The 13,724-nt window shown below is 43.8% G+C and overlaps 1 protein-coding gene across 9 annotated transcripts in view; it reads right to left on the reverse strand.

Annotated features, from left to right (window-relative positions):
* Window positions 1-12,371: 12,371 nt before the first annotated feature.
* ect2 (epithelial cell transforming 2) overlaps window positions 12,372-13,724 on the reverse strand; it is a 175,061-nt gene continuing 173,708 nt past the window's right edge. For 7 of the 9 annotated variants that reach the window (XM_028587183.1, XM_028587185.1, XM_028587184.1 and 4 more), the window contains one exon: window positions 13,635-13,722. Coding sequence is in view for 2 of the 9 variants with exons in the window: in XM_028587190.1 (XP_028442991.1) it covers window positions 13,633-13,722 (90 nt within the window). In the remaining 7 variants the exon portion in view is untranslated. Of the gene's footprint in view, window positions 13,723-13,724 lie in introns of all 9 variants that reach the window. The other 2 variants (XM_028587190.1, XM_028587191.1) reach the window with 1 other exon arrangement.

Consider the following 13,724-nt stretch of genomic DNA (forward strand, 5'->3'; position numbering starts at 1 on the left):
ATAACATGATCCACAGTGTCAAATGCTTTTGACAGATCAATAAAAAGGGAAGCACAATATTGTTTTTTATCAAGAGCAACAAGTATATCATTTATCACTTTTGTAGCAGCCGTGATGGTGCTGTGTTTTTTCCTAAAGCCGGATTGCAGTTTAGATAGTAGATCAGTAGAGTACAGGAACTTTTTAAGTTGATCACAAACAAGAGATTCAAGAAGTTTTGACAAAACACACAAATTTGATATTGGCCTGTAATTAGTTAAAACAGCTGGATCACCTCCTTTTAATAAAGGGGTAACAAAAGCAGACTTCCAAGCAAGTGGAATTTCTTTGTTTTGGATTGAAAGATTAAAAAGGACTGTAAGAGGTTGTGCTACATAATCAGCTGCTATTTTCAAGAAGTAGGGCTCTATCAAGTCCGGTCCGTTTGGTTTCCTATGATCTAATGTTTTGAGAGCTTTATGCACTTCCTGCACAGTAAAAGGAACAAAATTAAAATACTCTACAGAAGACGTTTGAGGCTCTCTGTAGGAAGTCACGGGGGCCACTCCTGTGGAGTCAAACAAAGAACCAGAAGCTACGAAATGGATGTTAAAGCTATTTAAGACCTCGGTCCTATCGTAGACAGGGACAGAGTCTTTTAAGACCTATTTTGGAAGAGCCTGAGGTCTTTATTTACAGATAGAGACTTTATCACTTTCCAAAATTTCTGTGGATTATTGAGGTTTTCTGTTGTAACAGATAAGTAATATTCTGATTTAGCCTTCTTGATAAGAGAAGTACATTTATTTCTTAAATGCCTAAAATTAGACCAATCAGAGGGAGAATCGCTTTTTCTGGTTTTGGCCCATACCACATTGCGCTGATGGATGGACTGGTTCTCTCGTCCCTTGACTCTAAATTTCCTAATGGGAGCATGTTTATTTACAATCTTCATAAAACTCTCCCTGAAATATGCCCAAGCCAGCTCAACATCTGGCAACAAACTCAATTGCCCCCAACTAACCAAAGCTAGATCATGATGAAAGGATTGTTCATTAAATATTTTTAAATTTCTCTTACAAATAATACGCGGATTGCATTTGGGGATTTTAGTGTTCCTGCAAGTAGCAACAACGCAATGATCACTCAAATCATTGCAGAACACACCCACTGATGAGAACTTATGAGGAACATTTGTTAGGATTAAATCAATCAAGGTAGACTTATTAGGACTCTTTACGTTTGGCCTTGTAGGTAGGTTGACCAACTGGCTAAGGTTAATAGAGTCACAGAAGGATTTGAATTCACCAGAAACTGCATTTAGCCAATCCCAATTCAAATCTCCAGACAATAAAAGTTAATTGTAATTTAATTTTGACAGAAGATACTGTAAGGATGATAATGCTTCCTTGATGGCAGATGGAGGCCTATAGCACCCCACGACAGTTATAAACAGGGACTTAACTATTTCTACATTCAAAGCCAAAAACTCCATTTGTTTAGAAATAGATTCAGATAGAACAATTGATACATCAAATCTTGATTTTACATAAATGGCTACGACACCCCCTTTTTTAGGCCTATCTGTACGATAAACATTGTATCCAAATATGGCAATGTCATCATTAGAAATAGATTTGGATAACCATGTTTCAGAAATGATCACAATATCTGCATCTGTCGATTTCACCCAAATTTTGACCATGTCCATCTTGGGTAATAAGCTGCGTACATTAAGATGAACACATTTTAACCCAGGCATTGATTTGAAATCAGCAGGGGTCTGGATGCATTTCAGCTCAGGTCCAGGGTTTGGTTGCACATTTCCAGATATAAGTAAAAGTAGAACAATCATCAATCTTCGTTTCACGCTACATTTTGAAACAGTCTCCTGCGTTTCAAATGTTGAAGCCAAGCATTGCTTTTCATTTAGTGAAAGTGAAAGATTGTACAAAGCAAGAAAACCCTGAAGTTTAGGTACAACACCAGGCAGATTGAAGTTGATGACCAAAACCAAATGAGATAGTGGTGGCTCAAGGTGCCCTGCTGCACTAAATTTAGTGCCACTATAGGAAGTATCACACATACTCAGCTTATTATTTGCAGAACTTACCCAAGGAGCACTGCTTAGTCCCAAGTCCCAAACGGTCAACACACATAATAAAACTATTAAGAGTGCCATAATCTTCATGTTGAAAAATATCAGCAGAAACAGTTTGTGAGTGGCACAACCGTAGCTATTTTCCAGAAGGTGGATGTGGCATGCTCGGGCCTGTTGGCCCAGGCTCCAGATGGCTCAGACCTGTTAGCCCAGGCTCCAGACGGAGGTAGATGTGGCTCGGGCCTGTTGGTCCAGGCTCCAGATGGGGATGGATGTAGCAGACTCAGACCTGTTAGCCCAGGCTCCAGGCGAAAGTGGATGTTGCAGACTCAGGCCTGTTAGCCCAGGCTCTAGATGAAGGTGAATGAGGCAGGCTCAGGCCTATTTGCCCAGGCTCCAGATGGAAGTGGATGAGGCAGGCTCAGGCCTGTTAGCCCAGGCTCCAGGCGGAGGTAGATGTGGCTCAGGCTTGTTAGCCCAGGCTCCAGATGGCTCAGGCCTGTTAGCCCAGGCTCCAGGCGGAGGTAGATGTGGCTCAGGCCTGTTGGTCCAGGCTCCAGATGGGGATGGATGTAGCAGACTCAGACCTGTTAGCCCGGGCTCCAGGCGAAAGTGGATGTTGCAGACTCAGGCCTGTTAGCCCAGGCTCTAGATGAAGGTGAATGAGGCAGGCTCAGGCCTATTTGCCCAGGCTCCGGATGGAAGTGGATGAGGCAGGCTCAGGCCTGTTAGCCCAGGCTCCAGGCGGAGGTAGATGTAGCTCAGGCTTATTAGCCCAGAATCAGATATAGCAGAGGCTAAATTAAACTCATTTAAAGTCTGCCAAAAAAAGAAAACAAACACTAAAACTAAACTGCAACTTTTAAAACAATAAAAAGCAGTAAAATCCATTAAAACAAATTAGTCCAGAGAGAGACACTGAGCAGACAATGAACTTGCTGCCATCTTGGACGTACGGCTCATTAACTGTGAAAAGGGGCGTGGCTAATGCATAGGGGGCAGGTCAAACCATCACCAATGAAGAAGGAAGTCTCTGCTAAGTTCAATGATACCTCACACAAAACTCTACCTTAGATGGGTCAGCATTTATTAAAGGGGGCGTGGCTTCAACATAGGGGGCGGGTCAAACCATCACCAATGAAGAAGGAAGTCTCTGCTGAGTTCAATGACACCTCACACGAGACTCTACCTTAAACGGTTCAAATGTTATGAAAGGGGGCGTGGCCTGAATAAGTGGGCGTGGTCATATTATAAGGGGCGGCTCAGTATCACATGTAGACCACACATTCTAAGTTTCATGTAAATCGGATGATGTTTGTGTTATAAGGCGCATTTCCTGATGCCAGCGAGGGGCGCTATGACCAAAAGAAAATTTTGGCCTGTAGGTGTCCTCAGGCCTGGACCCCTTGTCCATCGTGAGAAATTTCGGGCAGATACGACAACGTACACTCAAGTTACAACAACTTCTTTGTTCATCGCTAAACACTCAAAATGGCCGCCACGCCCGCACCGTCTGACGAAAATGTTTTCATTTAATAACTTTTCATCGCTAAGGTGTTGGGATTGTACAGACCAAGTTTGAAGTCCATCGGATGAAATCTCTAGGAGGAGTTCGTTAAAGTATATATATATATTGACTTTTAGGCCTACTTCCTGTTGCCATTAGGGGGAGCTATGATATCGGCGTTTATTTGTCCTCAGGGTTGGAGTCTTATGAATCCTGAAAAGTTTCGAGGTAATTGGACAACGTACACTCGAGTTACACCCACTTCCTGTTTCGGCAGCGAAAGTATAAAAATGGCCGCCCCGCCACGGCCACGCCCTATGACGAAAAGTTTCTTTTAACAACTTTTCATCTTTAACTTCTTAAGATGGCTCAGACCGAGTTTGAAGTTGATCGGATGAAATCTCTAGGAAGAGTTCGTTAAAGTACGACACGTGGAAATGGCCAAAATCGCACAAATTTTGAACGTTTAATTCAAAATGGCGGACTTCCTGTTGGGTTTAGGGTATGGCTCTAATAACGGTTTTTGTACATCTTGACATGTAACATATGTGTACCAAGATTCGTGAGTCTACCTTAAACACACTGCAGGGGCTCAATTTTCTTAACTTTCTAGGGGGCGCTAGCGAGCCATTTTTGTGCGCCTATTCCCGAAACCCTTAAAATACGTAAATTTTCACCAGACTTGATGCGACCGCCAAATTTGGTGAGTTTTTGAATATGTTAAGCCCCTCAAAAAGCCAATTCATTTGACGGGAAAATAATAGAAAGAAACAATAATTCCTTCAGTTTCAATAGGGCCTTCGCCGCTGTCGGCGCTCGGGCCCTAATAATTCCTTCAGTTTCAATAGGGCCTTCGCCGCTGTCGGCGCTCGGGCCCTAATAATTCCTTCAGTTTCAATTGGGCCTTCGCCGCTGTCGGCGCTCGGGCCCTAAATATCCTCCACATATATCAAGCTGAGGTTAAGGATTCAATCATAGTGCATCAGGGTAAACAGCCGTGATAAGGGGTACCTTGGCAGCAAGAGTCAGACTAAGAAGGCAATTTCAACACAGCAGACTTCCTCACATAAGGTCATAACATCTAGTCCACTGCCAAACACCTTACTGGTTGCCATGGATGTATTTGGCCTCTCCATCCCTGACACACTGTCTGCAGCCTCCAGTCTCCTCTTATTTCAGCAGCCAGCAGCCAGCACCAGCAGCCGTTGCCAGCACCAGTAGGGCTGCTGGAATATGGAAAGAAATATGATCATAATTATTTCGGTCAATAATGAAATCACGATAATTTTCACGATTACTTGTTGACTTCTGGAAAGATGTTGCAATTATTGAACTTAAAAAAAAAAAAAACAGTGGAAAACGTGAAATAAATCAACAGTAAAAAAATAAAATAAAAAACACAACTGTGAAATTTGCCTTAATACTTTTTCATATTTCAAATTATGTCATTGTCATATGTCACTGATATTTTGTGTGTGGAATAACTTGTAGCCATACATGAAATCCAACAGCCCTTTCAAGGGTATAATTAAACAAACGCAACCTTATTTCTAGACACACAGTACTTAGCTGACTAGCTAACACCGTCAGATTCAGCAGATAAAACCTAAATAAAACCCGTCCTTAATCAACCTTAATGATCCTAGTAATCCAACATCAATAACTAATAATAACTTCACTACTGAACTTTGTAATTGTTGGTGTAACGATACCTTCAAAGCTGGCGAAGTCAAGCTAACAAACGAGTTAACAAACTAGCAGGCAATCGGTAGGCTACCAAGATAAAAAATACACTGCTCAAAAAAAATAAAGGGAACACTTAAACAACACATCCTAGATCTGAATGAATGAAATATTCTTATTAAATACTTTTTTCTTTACATAGTTGAATGTGCTGACAACAAAATCACACAAAAATGATCAATGGAAATCAAATTTATTAACCCATGGAGTTCTGGATTTGGAGTCACACTCAAAATGAAAGTGAAAAACCACACTACAGGCTGATCCAACTTTGATGTAATGTCCTTAAAACAAGTCATAATGAGGCTCAATAGTGTGTGTGGCCTCCACGTGCCTGTATGACCTCCCTACAACACCTGGGCATGCTCCTGATGAGGTGGCGGATGGTCTCCTGAGGGATCTCCTCCCAGACCTGGACTAAAGCATCCGCCAACTCCTGGACAGTCTGTGGTGCAACTTGGCGTTGGTGGATGGAGCGAGACATGATGTCCCAGATGTGCTCAATTGGATTCAGGTCTGGGGAACGGGTGGACCAGTCTATAGCATCAATGCCTTCCTCTTGCAGGAACTGCTGACACACTCCAGCCACATGAGGTCTAGCATTGTCTTGCATTAGGAGGAACCCAGGGCCAACCGCACCAGCATATGGTCTCACAAGGGGTCTGAGGATCTCATCTCGGTACCTAATGGCAGTCAGGCTACCTCTGGCGAGCACATGGAGGGCTGTGCGGCCCCCCAAAGAAATGCCACCCCACACCATTACTGACCCACCGCCAAACATCATACTGGAGGATGTTGCAGGCAGCAGAATGTTCTCCACGGTGTCTCCAGACTCTGTCATGTTTGTCACATGTGCTCAGTGTGAACCTGCTTTCATCTGTGAAGAGCACAGGGCGCCAGTGGCGAATTTGCCAATCTTGGTGTTCTCTGGCAAATGCCAAATGTCCTGCACGGTGTTGGGCTGTAAGCACAACCCCCACCTGGGGACGTCGGGCTCTCATACCACCCTCATGGAGTCTGTTTCTGACCGTTTGAGCAGACACAGGCACATTTGTGGCCTGCTGGAGGTCATTTTGCAGGGCTCTGGCAGTGCTCCTCCTGCTCCTTCTTGCACAAAGGCGGAGGTAGCGGTCCTGCTGCTGGGTTGTAGCTCTCCTACGGCCTCCTCCACGTCTCCTGATGTACTGGCCTGTCTCCTGGTAGCGCCTCCATGCTCTGGACACTACGCTGACAGACACAGCAAACCTTCTTGCCACAGCTCGCATTGATGTGCCATCCTGGATGAGCTGCACTACCTGAGTCACTTGTGTGGGTTGTAGACTCTGTCTCATGCTACCACTAGAGTGAAAGCGAGCATTCAAAAGTGACCAAAACATCAGCCAGGAAGCATAGGATCTGAGAAGTGGTCTGTGGTCACCACCTGCAGAACCACTCCTTTATTGGAGGTGTCTTGCTAATTGCCTGTAATTTCCACCTGTTGTCTATTCCATTTGCACAACAGCATGTGAAATGTATTGTCAGTCAGTGTTGCTTCCTAAGTGGACAGTTTGATTTCACAGAAGTGTGATTGACTTGGAGTTACATCGTGTTGTTTAAGTGTTCCCTTTATTTTTTTGAGCAGTGTATATAATCACGCTGTGCACACATACAAATAAAGATCAGTATATGCATCATAAAGGGCCTCTGATAAAATTTAGACAGTTGACAATTCAAAAGAGGTAGCTATTTAATCAACTTACCTCAGAAGTTACTCGACGGCCAGCAATGAAAATGAATTCTGTCCGACGCCATGAATGGATTGTTTGGAACTATGCGAGGCTGCATACCCCGGAAGTAGGCGGGAAAAAGCGTACAACGGAGTCCAATGGGAGTGTCGCCACTCTGTCTTTCTCTATCACTCTGCCTAGTACTAGAACTATGGTGATTGACTGGGATGAGGAAGAGGGGTTTTTACTGTCCATGAATAGCACCAAGTGAAAGTCAATGTTTTATTTATATCTAGTGACAGTGATCATGTCGTTAGCTCAGTTAAGTACCGGTAAACTTATCTAGATCTAGAAAAGACAAGGCATCATGCTAGCTATATGCAAACTTGCCAGTCCCACCTGTGAAATCCCCCGATGGTTGTAAACACATAGATATGATTGATATCATGATTAGATATCTCACATTTTGATGGTAGCCTACTAGCTCCAGTAACAACATATTTGCCTGGTGTTTATTTATTACTTGGATGGGGATGCTGTTCAGCTTTTCACAAGTTTAGACAGCTAGCTAACGCTACGCCGACGTTTCGTTAACGTTAGCGCAACAGAGTTAGCATAGCCGGCTAGGTAAATATTACAACTGCCTTCGGCGTTTCCTCCATCTGCGTCCACGTTGTCAACATAAGGGCCGTTACAGAGTCAACGCATCGGTACGCATACGCGTCCGCAAGGCTACGCATCGCTACGCTTCAGCCGCCATTATGCGTCGATGCGTAGCCAAATGTGTCGTCCTAGTTTTTGATACGCGACGCGCCGACGCACGCAATACTATGCGTTGTCGGTGGGGGCGACATTGCAAGTATTGTACATTAATTCAAGTATATTAAGTTTACAGAAGAAGGTTTGAATACAATGGCGGGCGAAGAGGAAAAATTATGCGAGCTTATACGTATACATACGCATTTATATGATAGTTCATCGCAATTACACTCCAATAAAATAGCGTTGGAAAATGCCTGGAGAGAGGTTGCAACCGCGATGGGAAAGACCGTGGATAAGGTGAAAACGGACTGGAAAAGTGCCCGTGACAAATTTACTAGGGCGCACAAAAAGTGGAAGGTGGCGTGCAGAAGTGGTGCAGGGCAGCTAAGTTTCGGCTACCCAAAAGTATTGACTCAACTTAGCTGGTTGAGTGAATTCATAAAGCATAGGACCACAGAGTCAAATTTTTCGGTATGTAAACAACGTCCTGTATGTGTTTGTAGCCTATCTAGAAGTCAATGCTGTGTGCCCTACTCGAGAGGCTGAAATAGCCTATGGCAGGAGAGAGAGAGAGAGAGAGAGAGAGAGAGAGAGAGACCCAAATGTATTCTATTTCTTATATATAAGAATATATTTTTTAAAAACCTGCTAAACCATGTTTTCAATGTGTTTTCAAAATTGCGCATTTAATGAGAATGGTAGGCTACTGATTTGGTCAAGACGTTTTAAACAGGAGTAGGCCTATACATTTTCTTTCTGTGTAGGCAGGTGAGGGAGACGATGAGGGCGACGATGATGATGATGATGATGAGGATGAGGAGGAGGAGGAGGAGGAAAGCATTATTGCGCAGGGAGATCAGGCACCTCCATCTACCCCCAATCCCGCCTCATCCTTATCCCAGTTTTCCCCACTTCTATCTGACCCTCCCACCACCCCGACACTAGTGGCTTTGACCGTTTCTACACCATCTCATCCCCCTACCACCCCGACATCATCAGCCTCCCGTGGTGGTAAAAGGAAGCGCAAAAGCCACAGGCCGATTATGGATCCATGTGAGCGTACCCTCCTCGATAGGCTGCAGGAAATACGGCAGGAGAGAGAGAGGGATAGAGAGAGGGAGAGAGAGAGGGTCAGGGAAAGCGAAAAGAGGGACATACACACCACTTTTTGTAATTACCTGTGCCATTTTCTACAAAATCTCCCACAGGAACAAAGCGCAATTTTGATGCGCGACATCAAACAGCTCATGCGGCAGTATGAGCCCTTTTAATTTGACTTAATTTGTCTACCAATATTGTAGGCTACATGCTGTTACTGACGTTATTTGTCATTGACATGTGTTAGGTTATGTTCTGTGTGAAACATGTTAACAAAGCCTTCATATGAAAATGAATTACACTGTCACCATTTCAATGTTGGCTAGGCTGTATATACGTTCAGAAGGCCTATTGTATATGGATATGAATGAATGGTTTTCACATAATACCACATTAGTTAAAATGTGTAAAGTGTTAACTAATAAACAAAACTCATGCTTCCAAGCGACCTTTTATCAATTTATTGGTCAGTGCTACCCAATCGTAGCACACTGTACTGGTGGGGAAACACGCCAGCATCTGATAAAAAGAAGTCAGCCAGCTGCTCCCTGACAAGTGCCGCTCTCCGGGAGGGTCTGCTGCTGCCGACCGAACACCGTGGTCCGTCGACCATGTTCCGGTCCCCCGCAACGTGCTGCCTCCACTCTCCAGGCTGGACCTCTCCGGTGTCAGACGTCGCATCCACAAAGGTGGCGGGCATGTATCTGGCACGTTCAGTGGATGCCAGAAAGTTGTGGAGAGCCACGCACGCCTTCACGAGTTTCACCGCTTTTTCAGGTTTGCAGTCAATTGGGCGGCTGAAAATTCGGAAGCGCGCAGCCAATATACCGAAGGCATTCTCCACCACGCGTCTCGCCCTGGCCTGTCGGTAATTGTAAATGCGCTTCCTATCCTGCAGGTTCGTGCCTTTAATGAGAAGACAAATAAGTGTCAGTGCAGTAACTAGACATCACAGATGACTTGGCTGACGCCAACTTTACGCACACTGTGCGTAATGGCACAGTGTGTCTGTGTGCGTGGTCAGAAGCAGAATGTTATTAACAATAAATATATAACAATCTATAAACGAGCAGTGCACGCTCTCTTTTTCATTGCTTCTGGGATATTTTATCGAGCAGAGCTATCAATTATTTTTTATTATCACCTGGATAGGGTCGCATCAGGTTCTCCTGTAAGGGAAATGCCTCATCCCCCAGGAAAAGAAAAGGACTGGGCGTTGTGGTGCCCGGTAGGACAGCAGGAGCAGGTAGATTGAGATTGCCCTCTGCCAGTCTGGACCCAAACGCACTGCGGCCCAACACACCTCCATCGCTCTCACGCCCGAATGCGCCAACATCGATGTAAATAAACCTATAGTTCGCATCAGCAGCTGCCATAAGGATAATAGAGAAAAATCCTTTGTAATTGTAGAAGTCGCTGCCTGATCGTGGTGGTGCTCTGATGCGAACATGTTTCCCGTCAATCGCCCCGACACATAGGGGAAACTGCCACTGTCTCCAAAAGTCCTCCGCTATGTCCTGCCACTGACTGCGCGAAGGAAAGGCCATGAACTCCCCCTGAAGGGCATCCCAGATGGCACAACACATCTCCTCTACAATGCCCGAAACAGTGCTGGTGCCCATTTTGTAGCTGGCAGAGAGTGCCTGCAGGCCGATGCCTGTTGTGAGGTACCGCAAAGTCACTGCAAGCCTTTGAGAAGCTCCAATCGGGTTGCGGTGATTTTGGTGTGTGTCCGGGAGAAAGCGTACGACTTTCGAAAGCAATTCATCCAATTTTGGCGCCGACATCCGAAAGTACTGGAAATGTCTCTCCTCGTCCAGGCTTCGCATGGGAAGCACCAGAGACACAAACTCCCCATCCTGATCTCTTGTTTGGTTTAAAGGGCGAACGTACCACCGCCTCTCTCTGCGCTGCCTTTTTTTTTGCCGCCGATGTAAAATTAGCAATAGGATGCACTCCTCTTCAGTTGCCATTTTGATCTGAATATAACCCGACTCTACTACCCCCTGTTGCTTGAGCGGTGTATTGCATTTCACGCATCGCCCGTGACGCTTGCGTCTGCTTGCGTCCACTGTTTAGACTATGAAAGGGAGCGCGTCGCTCGCGTCGCTTGCTCGCATTGCTCGCGTTGACTCTGTAACGGCCCTAATACTTGTGGCGTTAGTGCTCCTTTTGTACCATAACTTTATTGAATGGAACGTTAAACTTCGCTCCTACAAAATGGTTTTTGTTAGTTACACACAAAGGTAACTGGCTATAGTTAGCCTGTACGTATGCTAGCGGACATTAGCTAACGTTGCATAGCCAGCAAGCAGCTTCGGCGAGCTAACCTCGACAGCTAACACATCCATGTGTCTCCATTTCAAAACATCACTGCAGATTGACTGTTTTTAACAGCAGAGGTTGATTGTGGGCAACTATTGTCGCGGTTAGCTCGCCGAAACTACTGCCGATTGCCGAAGTTGCTGGCTGGCTACGCAACGTTAGCTAATCCCGCTAGCATACGTACAGGTTAACTATAGCCAGTTAGCTTTGTGTGTAGTGTTACAAAAAAACACCTATTTCGTAGGAGCGAAGATTAATATTTCATTCAATAAAAGTACGGCACAAAAGGAGCACTAACGCCACATGTCTTGTGTTGACAACGTGGACGTAGCTGCGAAGGCAGTTGTAATACCGGTATTTAACTAGCAGTCTAAACTAACGCTTTTGCGCTAACGTTAGCAAACGTCGGCGTAGCGTTAGCTAGCGGTTTAAACTTGTGGAAAGCCGAACAGCATCCCCGTCCAAGCTGCCTTTCACTTCCCCTCCAATATTATTATACACATAATAAAGACACATTGACTCGGTCAAGACCAAAAGCCATATTTTGCCAGAGCAGTGGCAGAAACCGTGACCGGGACAGTGAACCGAGACTGGCCAGTTCTTATGGTTAATGTTGCCATCCTGTACCTGTCCCGCAGGTGTGATATTTGGATGTACCGATCCTATGCAGGTGTTACACATGGTCTGCCACTGCGAGGATGATCAGTTGTGCTTCCTGTCTCCCTGTAGCACTGTCTTGTAGGGACATTGCAATGTATTGCCCTCGCCACATCTACTGTCCTCCGGTTTCCTTGCACCATGCCTAAATCACGTTCATGCAGATTAGCAGGGACCCTGGGCATCTTTCTCTTGGTGTTTTTTAGTCAGTAGAAAGGTCTCTTTACTTTCCTAATTTTCTTACTGTGACCTTAATTGCCTACTGCCTGCAAGCTGTTATTGTCTTTTCGTCGTTAAACAGGTGCATGTTCATTAATTGTTTATGGTTCATTGAACAAGCATGGAAAACATTGTTTAAACCCTTTACAATGAAGAGCTCTAGTTATTTTGATTTTTACAAAATATCTTTAAAATACAGTGTCCTATAAAAGGGACGTTTCTTTTTTTTCTGAGTTTATAAGACACATACCCAAGAAAAAAAAAATCTTATATCTTCAGGTACATGTTTTAGTATATTTAATACAGAGATGAAACAACAGGAGACTACTGAATTCAATAAACAGCATTAGAGAAAAAGAGATAAAACTGGAAAACATAGATAGCTAAATAAAGTGTATTGTCAAGAATAAATGTGTACACTGATGCAGCATTCCTTCTTAAACATATACACAGATACACAGGCACGGAATAGACACACTGTAAAAACATCTTTTAAAATGTGGATGGCCGTACAGGGAACAACACATAAGAGCTTTTATTCTTCTAACAGATTCTCTTAAATGTTACAATAAAAGCTTTATAAAAGCTGGAAACTCTTATATTTAAATGTTGAAGGTTGGTTGATTACAAGGAGTAATATTACAGGTGAAATTAAGTCTACCCCACTACAATAAAACATCATTAAATGTCAGTTAATATAAAGGTCATATGGTATAAAGATAATTAAAAAAGTTACATGGTAAAGGGCAAGAGGTCAACCTTGTAACTTTAACTAGTACATAAAACTCAAAGAGCTTAACAACCTGCATTTGTTAAATAGAAATACCTGAACATGTACAATTCAAATTATTTTTATTTCTTTAAAGCACAGTGAAATAAAACTAGCAATCGAGGACAGCAAAATGTTCCAATTTTAACCAGATGACAGACGTTGTGTACTTGGTCAATAGTTAAGTGTTAACACTTCACTAAACACTGCCAACAATGGTAACCAACCAGGAAGCTGAACAGGCAAGGTATAAACATGTGACAATGTGTCTGGTGAAATACATTAACAAAAAAATCAAGCATGTCAATATAAACCATTAACAAGTGCAGACAAAAAGCAGAGCATCCTTCATTTTTTTTAAGGGTAAGGCAAACTTTATATTACAGTGGTAATCACACACATGTAGCCCTTAGCAAGGTGCAGTACCGTTCCAGTTAGCTTCTAGTCTTAATTCAAGCATTGTGTATGTTTGGAAAGAGGCACCAAACTAACTGCCTTGTCAGCAACACAGAACAGTTTTAACTGAATACATCATATGGTAGGCATCAGGTTGATGAACAATTGGTTTATTGTTTTAACCCTTCTTGGCCGAAGTTGCAGTTGTGAAGCACTGTAGCAGTAGCTAAACAACTCTGAATTCTTCAGTGCCTTCAATGCCATTTTCCTTATGGATTTGGAAAGTCTGTGATGAGCTCCAGTATGGACAAATGCTAGTTAGCCATACAGGTAGCTTCTACTTTTTTGCACCCTCCCAAGCAGCAGTGTCTCAGAAGAGATGGGTGGTTGAACGACTGAATGTGTGGTACTTCCTCTCAAACATGGAGGGCAGATTGACCATGGAGGGGGAATGGTGTGCCT

The sequence above is a fragment of the Perca flavescens genome, chromosome 9 (assembly GCF_004354835.1).
Source record: "Perca flavescens isolate YP-PL-M2 chromosome 9, PFLA_1.0, whole genome shotgun sequence".
In the NCBI taxonomy this organism is placed as follows: domain Eukaryota; kingdom Metazoa; phylum Chordata; class Actinopteri; order Perciformes; family Percidae; genus Perca; species Perca flavescens.